At 43.7% G+C, this 15064-nt stretch overlaps 2 protein-coding genes across 3 annotated transcripts in view; both read right to left on the bottom strand.

Moving 5' to 3' along the window:
- The window catches only part of lancl1 (LanC antibiotic synthetase component C-like 1 (bacterial)), a 683707-nt gene that overhangs the window by 312285 nt on the left and 356358 nt on the right, over nucleotides 1-15064 (bottom strand). The window lies entirely within an intron of this gene.
- cfap410 (cilia and flagella associated protein 410) overlaps nucleotides 12052-15064 on the bottom strand; it is a 43454-nt gene continuing 40441 nt past the window's right edge. Inside the window, exon 6 of one of the 2 annotated variants that reach the window (XM_078228813.1) lies at nucleotides 12052-13486. In XM_078228813.1, the coding sequence (XP_078084939.1) occupies nucleotides 13352-13486 (135 nt within the window). In that variant the 3' untranslated portion in view covers nucleotides 12052-13351. The remainder of the gene's footprint in view (nucleotides 13487-15064) is intronic. The other variant, XM_078228812.1, reaches the window with a different exon arrangement.

Genomic DNA, 15064 nt, shown 5'->3' with positions numbered 1-15064 from the left:
GGAGACCCTGCAGAGCAACAGCCCCCCACCCCCCCACATACTCGCAGAGCCGTCACCGACCCGAGAAAGAAAATGGCCGCAATGAAAGGACGCCGTCGGATGCTGTGCACTTACCTCCTCACTAACCCTCCCTGATGGAGCGCCCGAATCGGACTTTTATGGAGCATGTCTGTTTCGGGCCAATTCGGGATTGGTGAATGTGGTGGAAAAGGGGAAAGTGCCGGTAAAGTTGGGCATGCACCCCATTAATTCAATTTAAATGTATTCAAATGCATTTAAATGGCCATCGCGCCTGTTTCAGACACGGTCCCGATTGTGTCCATTTTCGGGCCTTGGTAAAGGGGGAACCAGCGTGGAGGCGGGCGCGGATCGCGCTACTCACCTCACGCCCAACTTTACCAAGTTTTCGCGCCCGAAAACGGGCGCAACTTGATGGTAAAATTGGGCCCTTAATCTTATAATTTTAAATAAACATTTGGGAAACCACACTGTGACACACATTACATGAGATATTAAATATCTACGTATGTAGCGGTCATTAGTTGGGATTCATTATACTTCACTTGCCAAATAGCTTTAATTATGAAAGTCCAAAAATATTGCTTTCCTTGCGTGAACTCCATTCATACTAAATTGAAATATATTCTTTCAAGTGATACTGTTTTGATGAAAATCTTAAAGGAAAATCAAGTTGTTACTGAGAATTTTGGATTTTGTTGCATGAAGTGAGTTACAATCATTTCTGTCAGCTACCACAAATTTTTCAAAAAAACAAAGTCATTGTTGCAAAGTTTTCATTTTATTGCAATGCATTGTTAGGGTCCTAACCCCAAGGTATATTATGAAGCCAGACAAGACCCCAACAATGTTTCTATATTTACATAAATGCAAGAAAAGTATGCTTCACTCCAGAAATAAATCCATTGACAAATTAGAGAACTTCTATCAAAACAAGATTTAATCATAACACAGTGCAAATATGACGCTAATAAAGGAAACAGATTAACTATTAATAGTTGAACAATATTTAAAAATAAAAGGAAACAACCTCAATTTCTAACATCACTGTTTCGTTCCAAATAAGCAACAATCTCTTACAGACCTAACATTCCGCTTTAAATACAGTTAGCAGCCATAAATATACTTGCTATAAGGTGTTTAGACAATCTGGAAGCTTTCAGGGAGGTTTTGAGTTTCAGAGCAACTTGAGGACCGCTGGTTTTAAACCAACCCCAGCCAGAACAGAGCCATTTTTTATTTGCCACATGAGATATCAAGTGTCTATCTATGTAGATCTAGTTCCTCCCATTAATCACATCTTCGCATGACCCTGCCAATCAACCTAATCAGATATTCCAGTGGAAATCTTCATCTCAACAAAAATCCATTTACTCTCTCCTATGTAAACATGACATGGCTAAAATTAGTATTTATCCTGCTCTCCCAGCATCTGAGCTGCATTCCCACCAGATATACCAATTGCCTGTAAAAGAAAATGGAATTTTAAAGCATTCCCCATAAAAATCAAACATACCAATAGCACACTATCATCATAATATTTTTTCTGACATAAACTACCACTGTTGTGAAAGCCCGAAACATTCAGCCACTTTGATATATGAATGAAATTCTATGCTACTAAGTTAAAACATTTTCTGTTTCATACTTTTTATGAAAGTCAAAAGAAATTGGACTCATTGTTGTTCTGATATGTGATGTGGTTATTCACGTGGAGTTAAAACAATTTCTCCGATGTACTTAAATTTTTATGAAAGGCCAGAAAAAAAAACTTGAGTTTCAAAAACTGCTTCTTGTTTCCTTGCTGCCAAGTGGTCGCTGCATTGAGTTAAACATTTTCTCACATCATAGAATTGAAGCATAGATTCCCTATTGTGCTCAAGGAGGCCATTTGGCGCACTGAGCCTGCATCGACACAATCCCACCCAGGCCCTATCTCCGTAACCCCACATATTTACCCCTCTAAAATCCCTCTAACCTACACTGGACACTAAGGGGCAATTTAGCATGACCAATCAACCTAACCCATACTTCTTTGGAGTGTGGGAGGAAACCGGAGCACCCGGAGGAAACCCACGCAGACACGGGGAGAATGTACAAACTCCACAAAGACAGTAATCCGAGGCCAGAATTGAACCCGGGTCCCTGGTGCTGTGAGGCAGCAGTGCTAACCACTGTGCCACCATGCAGCTTGTGTGGGTTATGTTGATTGGCCATAGTAAATTGCCCCTTAGTGTCCCAAGGTGTGTAGGTTAGGGGGATGGGCCAAATGGACTCCTTCTGCACTGTAGGGATTCTATGATGGATTCTATGATAAACTTGAGCATGATTGGTTCGAAGTGGAAACTTCTTTATTAAGCATCCTTAATATGTAACATTTTACAGAAAGCGAAATAAGGATTACTTAAGAGAGAGAGAGAGAGAAAACAGCAAAAACCAGCGCTGGATCGAACAACTCAAAACATAGTCTGGATCAAACTAATTAAACATCGATCTGTGTCTACAATATAACTGAAAACTTATCTTATGTTATTGAAGAGCTGGGTATAAGCAGTCTCCAACTACACAAAAACTCTTAGCAGCTGTGTCCATGGAAGCTCCTGTTTACCCTATAAGAAAGCTTGATTACTTTACAATGTACTTTCAGAGAATGTAGCTCAGTTTCCAGGCTGAATCCAGAATTCCAAGCTGATGTGGCCAAATTAGCTTAAGTCAGCTGAAAGCATAGCACAATTAGTTACATTAGGCAGAAATACCTTAAAATGAAGCCTTTTAAATGGGCAAACCAGACAGAGGATCCAACAGTGACCCAGGCCGGTATCGAATCCGGGTCCCTGGCACAGTGAGGGAGCAGTGCTAATTACTGTGCCACCGTGCTGCCCATTGCACTAGTATTTTTATGAAAACCTGAAATATTTGGAGTAATTCCTGTGGGGTTTTGATTTTCTTGCTTGGAAATGTATATTTTGGACGTTAAATTACTTTTCACACGACACGCCCTCAACTATTTTAAGGAAGTGCAAAAATAAGTCATTCTTAGTAAACTTTTTATCCTTGCGTGCAACTGACAATGTCACTTATGTCACAACCAACTATTAAGACAAATGCTTAAAAAGTCTTGTGTCTTCATGGGGAGATTTTTAAAAATCTTATTAGATGAAAATATTTTGGTTATGAAATCTGAAAATTTGAGACTTTGTAAAGTTTATTTTCTGGCATGCACATAGCTGTCTCACCGAGTTAAAACTTGATGTGTCATGTGTTTTGTTACGAAACTCCAAAATCCTTTTGTGTTTGAGAGGAATTGAAATCCTTGTATGAGAGTTCTCATCTCTACAAGTTAAAACTTTTTTGGCCACATTTATTTCTCATTTTGAGCATGTTTTTATAAATTTTGTTATCTAAGTTTTTGTCTAATCTGATTTAAATACTTGCTTTGCAGCCATTTTACATCTGCATTTTGGGGGCGGCACAATGGCACAGTGATTAGCTCTGATGCCTCACAGCGCCAGGGACCCGGGTTTGATTCCCGGCTTGGGTCACTGTCTGTGTGGAGTTTGCACATTCTCCCCGTGTCTGTGTGAGTTTCCTCCGGGTGCTCCGGTTACCTTCCACAGTTCAAAGATGTGTAGGTTGGGTTGATTGGCCAAGCTAAATTGCGGTAAGAAGTCTAACAACACCAGGTTAAAGTCCAACAGGTTTATTTGGTAGCAAATACCATTAGCTTTCGGAGCGCTGCCCCTTCGTCAGATGGAGTGGATATCTGTTCTCCAACAGTGCACAGACACAGAAATCAAGTTACAGAATACTAATTAGAATGCAAATCTCTACAGCCAGCCAGGTCTTAAAGGTACAGATAATGTGGGTGGAGGGAACATTAAACACAGGTTAAAGAGATGTGTATTGTCTCCAGACAGAACAGCTAGTGAGATTCTGCAAGATCAGGGGGAAAGCTGTGGGGGTTACTGATAATGTGACATAAATCCAACATCCCGGTTTAGGCCATCCTCATGTGTGCGGAACTTGGCTATCAGTTTCTGCTCAGCGACTCTGCGCTGTCGTGTGTCGTGAAGGCCGCCTTGCCGAACGCTTACCTGAAGATCCAAGACTGAATGCCCGTGACTGCTGAAGTGCTCCCCCACAGGAAGAGAACAGTCTTGCCTGGTGATTGTCGAGCGGTGTTCATTCATCCGTTGTCGTAGCGTCTGCATGGTTTCCCCAATGTACCATGCCTCGGGACATCCTTTCCTGCAGCGTATCAGGTAGACAACGTTGGCCGAGTTGCAAGAGTATGTACCGTGTACCTGGTAGATGGTGTTCTCACGTGAGATGATGGCATTCATGTCGATGATCCGGCACGTCTTGCAGAGGTTGCTGTGGCAGGGTTGTGTGGTGTCGTGGTCACTGTTCTCCTGAAGGCTGGGTAGTTTGCTGCGGACAATGGTCTGTTTGAGGTTGCGTGGTTGTTATCCACATCAAGCTAAATTGCCCAGTCATGGGTATTAGCAGTGTAAATATGTGGGGTTACGGGGATAGGGCTTGAGTCGGATTGTTTTTGGTGCAGGCTCGATGAGCTTAATGGCCTCATTCTGCACTATAGGGATTCTATGATTTAATCTTGGTTCAAACATGGACGAAAGAGTTGAACTCTGGAGGTGAGGCGAGAGTGACAGCCCTTGACATCAGGGCAGCCATTTAACCAAGTGTGGCATCAAGGAGTCCCAGCAATGCTGGAGTCAATGGGAATCAAAGGGGAAAATTCTCCGCTGGTTGGGGTCATAATTGTGTCACGAACCACGCTGATGTTATCTGCGAGAGCGTCTCAGCGTCAGACATCAGTCTGTGGTGGTGTAGAGTTTGGAATGGTGTGAGAAGTCATGTGAAACCACCTGTGAGAATAAGCAGCCCAGTCGTCGTGTAACAATTACTAAAGACTATTTATTAAATTAAATAAAATGCACACAAACAGGACTGTAATGATATAAGACAAGTAAACATTGGAATTAATAAACATACACACAGTTTTATCCAGAAATTACCTCTTGTTCCAAATTATATCCCTGGATAATTTTACACAGTAAGAAGTTTAACAACACCAGGTTAAAGTCCAACAGGTTTATTTGGTAGCAAAAGCCACACAAGCTTTCGAAGCTCTAAGCCCCTTCTTCAGGTCCAACGCCGGCATCTCCACATCATAATTTTACACATGCAGAAAATGTAGGATAGGGGTTCACAACATCCTCCACCACCTTTGCAGCCATGAGTATTAGGCCCATTGAGCCTTCTCCGCCATTCAATATAATCATGGCGGATCATTTATCTCAGTGCCATCCTCCAGCGCTGTCCCTTTCCTCTTGATACCTCCAGAGTCCAGAAATCTATTTCCTTCTTAAATATGTTCATTGACGTGACCTCCACAGCCCTCTGTGGTAGAGAAGGCTCACCACCTTGCGAGACAAGATGTTTAATTCTGCCTTGAATAATTTCAATTCAATGATGCAACCTCTACTGCTTTCTGGTGGTTTACATGTGTATCACTACTGTACAATACTGAAAAATAAAAGTATATTTTAACGCAAAAGAAGTTGATATATGACATTGCTTACAATCCTTTTCAGGTACAATGGTTTAAATTTTCTAGCCGTTCTCACCAGCTGGATCTTCCCTTCCTGCCAACGGTGACCTCCCACCGCGGGTTTCCTGGCGGTGGGGTGGGGGTGGGTGCACAGAATGGGAAACCCCACTGACAGCGGCAAGATCGGGTTAGTAGTGGGCGATCTCCACTGGGGGGCACGGAAAATGTTTCTCTATGGGTTAGATTTTATATTTGGACATTGGGGGTGTGATTCTCCAGCTCCGTGCTCTCATGCGCAGATCACGCTGGGGCCATGCGGGGCTGGAGAAACGCGGGGGGAGGGCCCATAGCACGTTTAACACCTTTGGCGCCCCATGTCCCAATGAAATCTTAGCTAATTTAAATCCTCATTTTAATATTCTCCATAGGTTGTAAGCCAGATTTTCCCTGCTCCTGCGATTCTCTAACCCTCGTTTATCTCCAAAAATGGAATCAGGTTGTGTCATGGGGGGGGGGGGGGGAGACGACCCAGAGGCCATTGAAGCCCCTAAGTGGTCGGGAAGTGGCTGGATAGTGTCCTGGCATTGCCCACTGGCACCGCCACCCTGATTGGTGCCATGGCACTGCAACCTGGCAGTGCCAGTTTGGCACTGACAAGGTGGCAGGGCTTGAAGTGGGTAGGGCCTTAGGTGACCCATAGTGGAGTATTGTTCACTTTGGAAGGAGGAGGGGGTCCATTGCGCTGGTGCCGGTGAGGATGGATGGATGGAGTGCGGGGTGGAGGCGGGTCACCCTCATGCCTGCATGGTGTGTGGGGAGGGGGTGAGCCAGACAATTAGTGATGGGGGAGTTTGCTCCCCTGTGGTCAAGGGTTAGGTGTGTTCCCAACGTCTGTGAGGCAGAGGGAGGAGCCTTCAACTTAACTTTGAGATTGGAGCTGGTCTTGTGACGCTGTTAAGTCTCCACGTCAAAAAGATTCTAAGTGTAGGAGAATTCAGTGAGAATCACCCCAGGCTCCAAAAATTTTCAAAGTGCGGGTGAATTGTGAACTGAATCACACTGATCATCCCAGTGGGAATCTCACCTGTTTTCCCACTTAGAAATGTTTGGGGAGAATTCTGCCCTGTGACAGGAGTTTCATTAAAGTTGCTCTAAGTGTGTTATCCATGATGCTCTCACACTCACGGATGCTCCTATGACCCCATCGCCCCTCCGACTCTGAAACCTGAGCTTCCAGGAACTGCAGCTAGACACACTTCCCACACACATGCTGGTCCTGGGCAGTGGAAATGCACCCGGCTTCCCACATAGAGTAGGAGGAGCAACACATGGCTTTGAGCTCTCCTGCCATGACTAAACCCTTTACATTTAAAACTTTAGAAGACATTTTATAAAAATAAATAAATCAAATAAGTCCCTAACTTTTTTTAAACAATGATGTAAAATTTAATATAGTTTGAAAATACCCACCAGGACTTACTCACCAATCAGCTGCTCTCGTTGTTCCTATCTCACTTTTTGAACTGTGCCATTACCTTGGAATGCTGTGGTTGGTTTCCGTGCGACCGCTGATTTACCTCATCTTGGTTGATGCACATTCAAAATGGCTGGATACCCAACCGATGAAATCTACAACAGCCACAACCACCATCGACAGGTTGCGGCAGGTTTTTGCCATCCATGACATCCCAGAGGTCTTAGTGTCAAATAAAGGCACAGCATTTACAATGGCAGAGTTTCAGAAATTTGCTAAGTCAAACGGTATTTTCCCCACTGGGTCAGCCCCTTACCACCCAGCTTCCAATGGTTTAGCAGAATGAGCTGTACATTCAAATCATCGATGAAAAAGCAAGTTCACAGGCCTTTACGTTTGCCAAGTTTCTTGCTGTTGTATAATACCACACCGAGTGTGACCACCGGGGTGATGCCAGCTGAATTACTCATGGGACGCCTCCTATAAACCTGTTTAGATTTGATATTTCCAAATTTGGCTAATCAAGCCTCCCAGAAAGAAAACCATGACTCAAGGGAAAGGGACTGAGTTTTCCAGATTGATGATTTAGTTCTGGCCAAGAGTTTTGGTGGAGGACTGACGTGGGTGGCTGGCAAAATTGTGCAAACAACGGGAGCAGACTCATACATTGCAGAAATGTAAGGTCGTCATGTTAAAAAAACATGTGGATCATTTGAGGAAGAGAGTTGGGCCTGATACAGGGGACCAACAAATGTGCCCTGCAGTGGACTCATGTTCACCAGTTGCTGATCCAGGGGTTCCTGTGGTTAATATGGAGCCAAGGCAACCAGCGGTTTCTGAAGCTGAGGAGGTTGTAGCTACTGAGGAGGATGTCAAGCCCGGATTGAAAAGTTTGCCTTTTGTATCTCCCTGCCCGGATTCTTTACTCACCCAGTACCGAGATGAGACATTCCTCCAGAAGATTCCTGACCGATTTACTTTGTGAAGGAACTGTTTCTCTTGGGTGTTCCTGATGTGTTGTTGTACCTTATGTACCTCCGTCTGATGATGTTCCTTTTTATTTCATTCATAAGTGAACTCAGGAGTTGGGGGGTGGGGGGAGGAGTGTGGTAACGTGGCCCTTTTAAAGGGGGTGACCCCTTTGGGTCACGTGATCGGGCCGGATTCTATGCAGAGGTCATGCGGGAAGTTGAGCCAATCAGGAGCGAAGGCGCATGTCCTGGGACAGGCAGGAACCTTAGTTGGAACCAGGGTGGAGGAGAGTAGGTGTGTGTTATAGTGCCTTATTTGTATCTGTATATTGTTAACATATCAATTATTGCTTGAAGTCACAATGAGTCACTTTCGAATGTACTACAGTAACCCCAATATTTAAAAGGGACGTAGAGAGAAAATAAGGAATTATAGACCAGTCAGCTTGATGTCAATAGTGGAGAAAATTCTAGAGTCCATTATCAAAGATTTTATAGCAGAGGACTTGGTAAACAGTTGTAGAAATGGACAGCATGGATTTACGAAAGGGAAATCATGCTGGACAAATCTACTGGAATTCTTTGAGGATGTAACTAGTAGAGTTGAGGAAGGGGAGCCAGTGAATGTGGTTTGTTTGGACTTTCAGAAGACTTTCAACAAAGTCCCACAAGAGATTAGTGTGTAAAATTGAAGTGTCTGGGATTGGGGTAGTATATTGAGTGTGAGTGATATCAGTGGCATCACAGTGTCTCAGTGGCTGGTGAATCACGAGTCACTGGTTCTCAGAAGTCCTCATGAGGGATGAGATGATCCTATGTTCTTTTCTCTCTCCACCTATCTTACTCTACCCTCTTGGCTCTTACCTTCCTCAGAGCCACCAGCATTTCCGTGACCTGAGGACCTTCCTCCTTGCTTGTACTCAAGCTCCAGGGCTCCTAGTGCATGGCTGGTGAGGATTGCCAGGTTTGCCAACCCATCACCAGTGGCAAATCTCGCAGTGTTATTATGGCTATGTTTCTCCTGTAAGCGTAAAGCTGCACTCGGTACTAAACCCTCCACCCCCAGCACCATGCCGTGTGACTCTCCTTCCCTTCATCCCCGTGAACCAGCTGGGCTTTCCCAACCCCTTTGCACACCCATGGTTAACTAGTAGGCAGCACGGTGGCACAGTGGATAGCACTGCTGCCTCACAGCACCAGGGACCCGGTTTCGATTCCCAGCTTGGGTCACTGTCTGTGCGGACCTTGTCTGCGTGGATTTCTTCCGGTTTCCTCCCACAGTCCAAAAGATATGCTGGTTAGGTGCATTGACTATGCTAAATTCTCCCTCAGTGTACCCGAACAGGTGGCGGTGTGTGGTGACAAGGGGATTTTCACAGTAACTTCATTAGTGTTAATGTCAGCATAGTTGTGACACTAATAAACTTGTATAAACTTAAAAAGTTAAAGATAGTATCAAAATTTAAGAAAAAGCATATATAATTGTGCAAAGGCAGGCAGCAGGACAGAAGATTGGACAGACGTAAAGAACAGCAAAAGGATGACTAAAAGGTTAATAAGGAAGGAAAAATTAGAGTACAAGAGAAAGCTAGCCAGTAATATAATCAGATAGTGAGGGTTTTTGTAAATATTTAAAAAAGAAAAAGGTGAACAAAGTGAGCTGTGGTCCCATAGAAACTGAGTCTGGAGAACTGATAATGGAAAAAAAAGATGGCAGATGAATTGAACGGATATTTTGCATCAGGCTTCACTATAGAGGATACAAGTATCATTCCCAAAGATGTTATACACCAGGAAATAGAAGCAAAGGAGGAGCTCAGGAAAATTATAGTCACCAGAGAAGTGGTACTGAATAAATTGATGGAGCTGTGAGCTTACAACTAATAGACTTCATCCAAAAGGTCTTAAAAGAAATTTTTGGTGAGATAGTTGGTGCATTGGTTTAAATTTTTCAAAACTCCCTAGGTTCAGGGAAGGTCCAATTAGATTGGAAGATAGCAAATGTAACTCCATTATTCAAAAAGGGAGACAGAAAGTGGGAAATCACAGGCCGGTTAGCTTATCTTGTCATAGGGAGAAGCTATTGCCAGAGGGTATAAGAGGACACTTGGATCACCTGGAGAGTGAACATGGTTTTGTTCAAGGATGGGCTTGTGCTCAATCAACTTATTGGTGCTCTTTGAGGAAATAACCTGTGCTGTGTCTGAAGGGGAACTGGTGGATGTACTGTACTTAAATTTCCAGAAGGCATTTGATAAGTTATCACATCAAAAGGTTATTGTGGAATATCATTATAGGGTGTAACATTAGCATGGATAGAATATTGACTGGCTAAGTGAGTGGTTAAAGATCTGGAAAACGACATAGAATGCAGGAAAACATGAAACTGCATTTTGGTGGGAGGAATAAAAAAGAAACATATTATCTAAATGGTGAGAAATTGGTGTGGACCGAGTCAATGGATGGGAGGCTGGTTTGCGTGATGGACTGGGCTGCGTTCACAATCCTTTGTAGTTTCTTGCGGTCTTAGTCAGAGCAGGAGCCATACCAAGCTATGCTACGTTTGGAAAGGATGCTTCCTACTGTTCATCTGTAAAAATTGGTGAGAGTTGTAGCGGACATGCCGAATTTCCTTAACCTCTTGAGAAAGTAGAGGCGTTGGTGGGCTTTCTTAACTATAGTGTCACCGTGGAGGGACCAGGACAGGTTGTTGGTGATCCGAACACCTAGAAACTTAAAGCTCTTGACCATTTCCACTTCATCACCATTGACGTAGACAATGCCCTCCACGACGCTTCCTGAAGTCGGTGACTATCTCCTTCGTTTTACCGACATTGAGGGAGAGATTATTGTCATTGCACCAGATTCTCTATCTCTTTCCTGTATTCCATCTCATTGTTGTTTGAGATCTGACCCACTACGGTTGAAAATAGAGCTGGAGGGGAATTTGGCCACACTGTCATAAGTATATAAGGAGTAGAGTAAGGGGCTGAAGGCACAGCCTTGCGGGGCACCGGTGTTGAGGATAATCGTGGAGCAGATATCATTACCTATCCTTACTGATTGCAGTCTGTGTGTTAGGAAGTCTGGGATTCAGTCGACCACCACAAAATAATCCCAGTCCTTCACTAAACGTGAGCCCTCATCTGTATCCCAGAGAGTGGTTTACTATGTAGCACATCCAAGCACCTGAATATAGTGTTGCAGTTACAGATAGGATGTAGATCAAGATCAGACTATATTCAGCAGCCTCTCCTTTCCCTCGCCCCATGTACTCTATGAACGGTATGTTTTAGCTGTATAGTGTGCGAGAAACAATTTTCACTGGAGCCCAATACATGTGACAATAATAAATCAATCAAATCATGTGGGAGCTGAAATGACAAGTGACTGAAAGGTTGGGATCATGCTTGCCGATGGAGCAATGGCATTCTGCAAAGCAGTCACTCTGTCTGCCCACTGTACAGGTGACTGCACTGGGAGCAGCAAATACAGTAAATTAAATTGGAGGAAGTTCAAGTGGAAGGAGTGTTTGGGGCCTTGGACAGTGAGGAAGGAGGAGGTAAAAGGGCAAGTGTTGCACCTTCTGCAACGGCATGACAAGGTGCTGTGGGAAGGGGGCGAGGAGTAGATGAGGACGTTGCGGAGGGAGTGGTACCTGCAGAATGCTGATTGGATGAAGGGGTGGGGGGGGGGGAAGGGGATGCACAGGAGAGAGAGAGAGATGTGTTTAGTCGTGGCATCATGCTGGAACTCCTTATTTTCCACATTCTCATCCAAAACAAAATACTGTGGGTGCTGGAGATTGAAATTGAAATGGAAAGTGCTGGGAATACTCAGCAGGTCAGGCAGCCTCTTTGGAGTGAAACAGGATTAACATTGTTTTCAGTTCCTCATTGGATTCAGTCATACGGGACTTGAAATGATAACACTTGTTTCTCTCTCTCTCTCTCCACAGATGCTACCAGAACTATTGAACTTTGCTTCATTTTCAATTAAATGGAAGTAAATTCGAGTGAACCTATTTTAAAAGTACCTTCCTCAAAAGAATTGGAAATAATTGAATCATTCTTTACATAGTAACACGGGAGGAAAGGATCACGAGAACAAGAATTTACTAAAAACATCCCACTTTCAGTTTTAGTAAGTAATGTCAGTCTGTTTCGAATACATCTCACAAACCCAATGTACAATCATCATACACTTAATTCTAGTGAGCTTTTTCCATTAAGATATTTTTGCAAAGGCTTTGTGGAGTTCATGGATATGATAGCAATAAATTCAGCATCTTTAAAAGTACAACTCTGGGAATAATGAGGCTCCTAGTTTCAGTTCAGATTACAAGAGGACAAAATTCAACTAGTTTATAGAATCTGTGGTATGAATAAATAGATTTAACCTCCTTTAATAGATTGTGATTTTAATTTGATAGTAATTTTTTTGTAGTCCTCCATCAATACCAGTTTCAGATACTGGTTCAGTTCCATGGTAACCTCTCCATACACAGGGCAGGCTGTTCAACCAAGAGGGACATCACTGGCTCAAAGCAAACGTCCATAACAGTTGCTTTCCATCAGGAGACTCTGGACAGTGATTTGAATCACAGATATTGTGGATATCAACCTCGACTTTCCTGTTCCTACCCTAGTCAGGGCCTGCAGTCTGTACAATAGCTGTATTGACTATAAAGAGTGTTTTCATGCGAGACTTCTATTCAGATCAACACTTGTGGCAAGAATGGATACCGAAACATTGGATACAGGTATCACCAGGACAAAAAGAGTCAAAAAACCTGACAAGCAATATTCTTTAGCCTGTGGAGATGAAATAGCATTACATGTTTTTTCCTTGTACCCATTCCTGTTTATCGTGCAGCTACCTTTTACACAGTAACACCACTTCTCTTTCCAGTGGGAACTGTAGCAACGCCATGGTTAACAGATGAATTCTAGCTCTTGTTATGCCGTGAGTGATGATTACAAGGACAGCATTGTGGGCTAGATTTTCCAGCTGCGCTCATCCCAGACTGGAAAACCCCAGCCAAGGTCAATGGACCTTTGCACGGTCTACATTTCTCGTGGCGGGCAGGATGGGAAAATTCCGCCTTGTGGGTGCAGCTACTGGTCCCAATAAGCAGTTCCTCGCCTGATAGGATGTATATATAGCATTTGGTAAATATCCTCTAAGACCAACAACGTCCGACGTGAATCCTGCAGTGAAATCTTTTTCACCTCTTCAAGTCCTTGCTTTTATTTTCAGATATTTTCATTGAATTTTGAAACAGCGCCTACAGGAGACCCGTTCGGTTGCAGCTCATCGGTCCTGTTCAGTCTCTTTCTTGTGCAACACTCGGAGTTTATGCTCTGTTGTTCTGTGCACGATCTCCAGCCCATCTCCATCTAACTCTTTCAATAGCAGCAGAACGGCACTCAGCACATTGGAGGTGGACTGTAAAGAAGAATACTGAACTCAATTAACCACAATTTTACATTTACTAATTGCAACAAAACCTAAAAGTACATTGCCTGCCAGTCAGTGCTATACACATTCTCCCTCCGTGCTGCTCTCATCAGCCCTCTCTATTTCATCAATAAAATCAAATTAGTCCAGTATGATTCACCATTTGCTTTCTGCTCCTCTTCCTGCTCAGGGAGGCAATGTACTAGTGGTATTATCGCTGGACTATTAATCCAGAAACTCAGCTCATGTTCTGGGAACCTGGGTTCGGATCCCACCACAGCATATGGTAGAATTTGAATTCAATAAAAAATAATCTGGAATTAAGAATCTACTGAAACCATTGTTGGAAAACCATTCTGATTCAATAATGTCCTTTAGGGAAGGAAACCTACCGTCCTTACCTGGTCTACATGGGACTTGAGCCACAGCAATGTGGTTGTCTCTCAATTGACCTCTGAAATGGCCTAGCCAAGGGCAACTAAGGATGGGCAATAAATGCTGGCTAGCCAGCGACGCCCACGTCCAACGCACTACCTTCTATTCTATTTGATTCTTTTACAGGACTCTCCTCACCAACTGACAGCCTTTTAAATCCTAAACTGCTTTTCCTAACCCCACAGAATACACTATTAGTTTTTGTTCTACAAATGTGTAGTGGAGAAATTGGAGGGGAAATACCAAAACAATTGACAGCACTCAAGACACAAAAACCACGTGATGCAGCCTCAGTTGCTGAGGGAATCAAGGGTGACTTTGTTGGAGGCTCTGGCCACAATCCTCTCTACTTGGAAGAGGTGCCATAGGACTGGAGGATCACTGTTACACATGTTCAAAAGAGAGGAATAACCTTGGGAATTAATCGGCCAGTCGGCCCAAGGCCAAGTCGTGGGGAAACATCATGGAAAAATACTGGTCAGTTAATGAAAGTCTGCATGGACTTATTAAAGATTAATCATACCCGACTGATTTTGGTGAAGCAATGGAGGGTTGCACAGTCACTTTCAAAAGGTATTTGATGAAAGATGCCACAGAATCATAGAATCTCTACAGTGCAGAAAGAGGCCATTCGGCCCATCAATCTGCACCGACTCTGTCAGAGCATTTTTGCCCAGTACCATCCCATGCTTTATCCCGTAGCCCCACATATTTATCCCGCTAATCCCCCAAGCTACACAGCTTGGGACACTATAGCACGTCCAAGCACCTAACCTGCACATCTTTGGACTGTGGCATCCAGAGGAAACCCACACAGGCACGGGGAGAAGGTGCAAACTCCATACAGTCACCCAAGGCTGGAACTGAACCTGGGTCCCTGGCGCTGAGAGACAACAGTGCTAACCACTGTGCCATCATGTGGCCTTAGAAATTGGCTAGCCCATGGAAATATAAAGGTAGTAGCAGCACGGATACAACATTGAGAAAATTGAGTAGTATGGTGGTAGACAGTGACATTCTAGACTAGAGAGAACTAGATTGGAGTCCTCCAAGCAGTCAGCGTTGGCTGCTTTATTTGTATATACATGAATGGTTTGCAGATGACATGAAACTCTGAAATGCTGCAAATAA

The sequence above is a fragment of the Mustelus asterias genome, chromosome 14 (assembly GCF_964213995.1).
Source record: "Mustelus asterias chromosome 14, sMusAst1.hap1.1, whole genome shotgun sequence".
NCBI classification, from domain to species: Eukaryota; Metazoa; Chordata; class Chondrichthyes; order Carcharhiniformes; family Triakidae; genus Mustelus; species Mustelus asterias.
The sequence above is the reverse complement of the archived record's forward strand: the minus strand, read 5'-3'. Positions and strand labels throughout refer to the sequence as shown.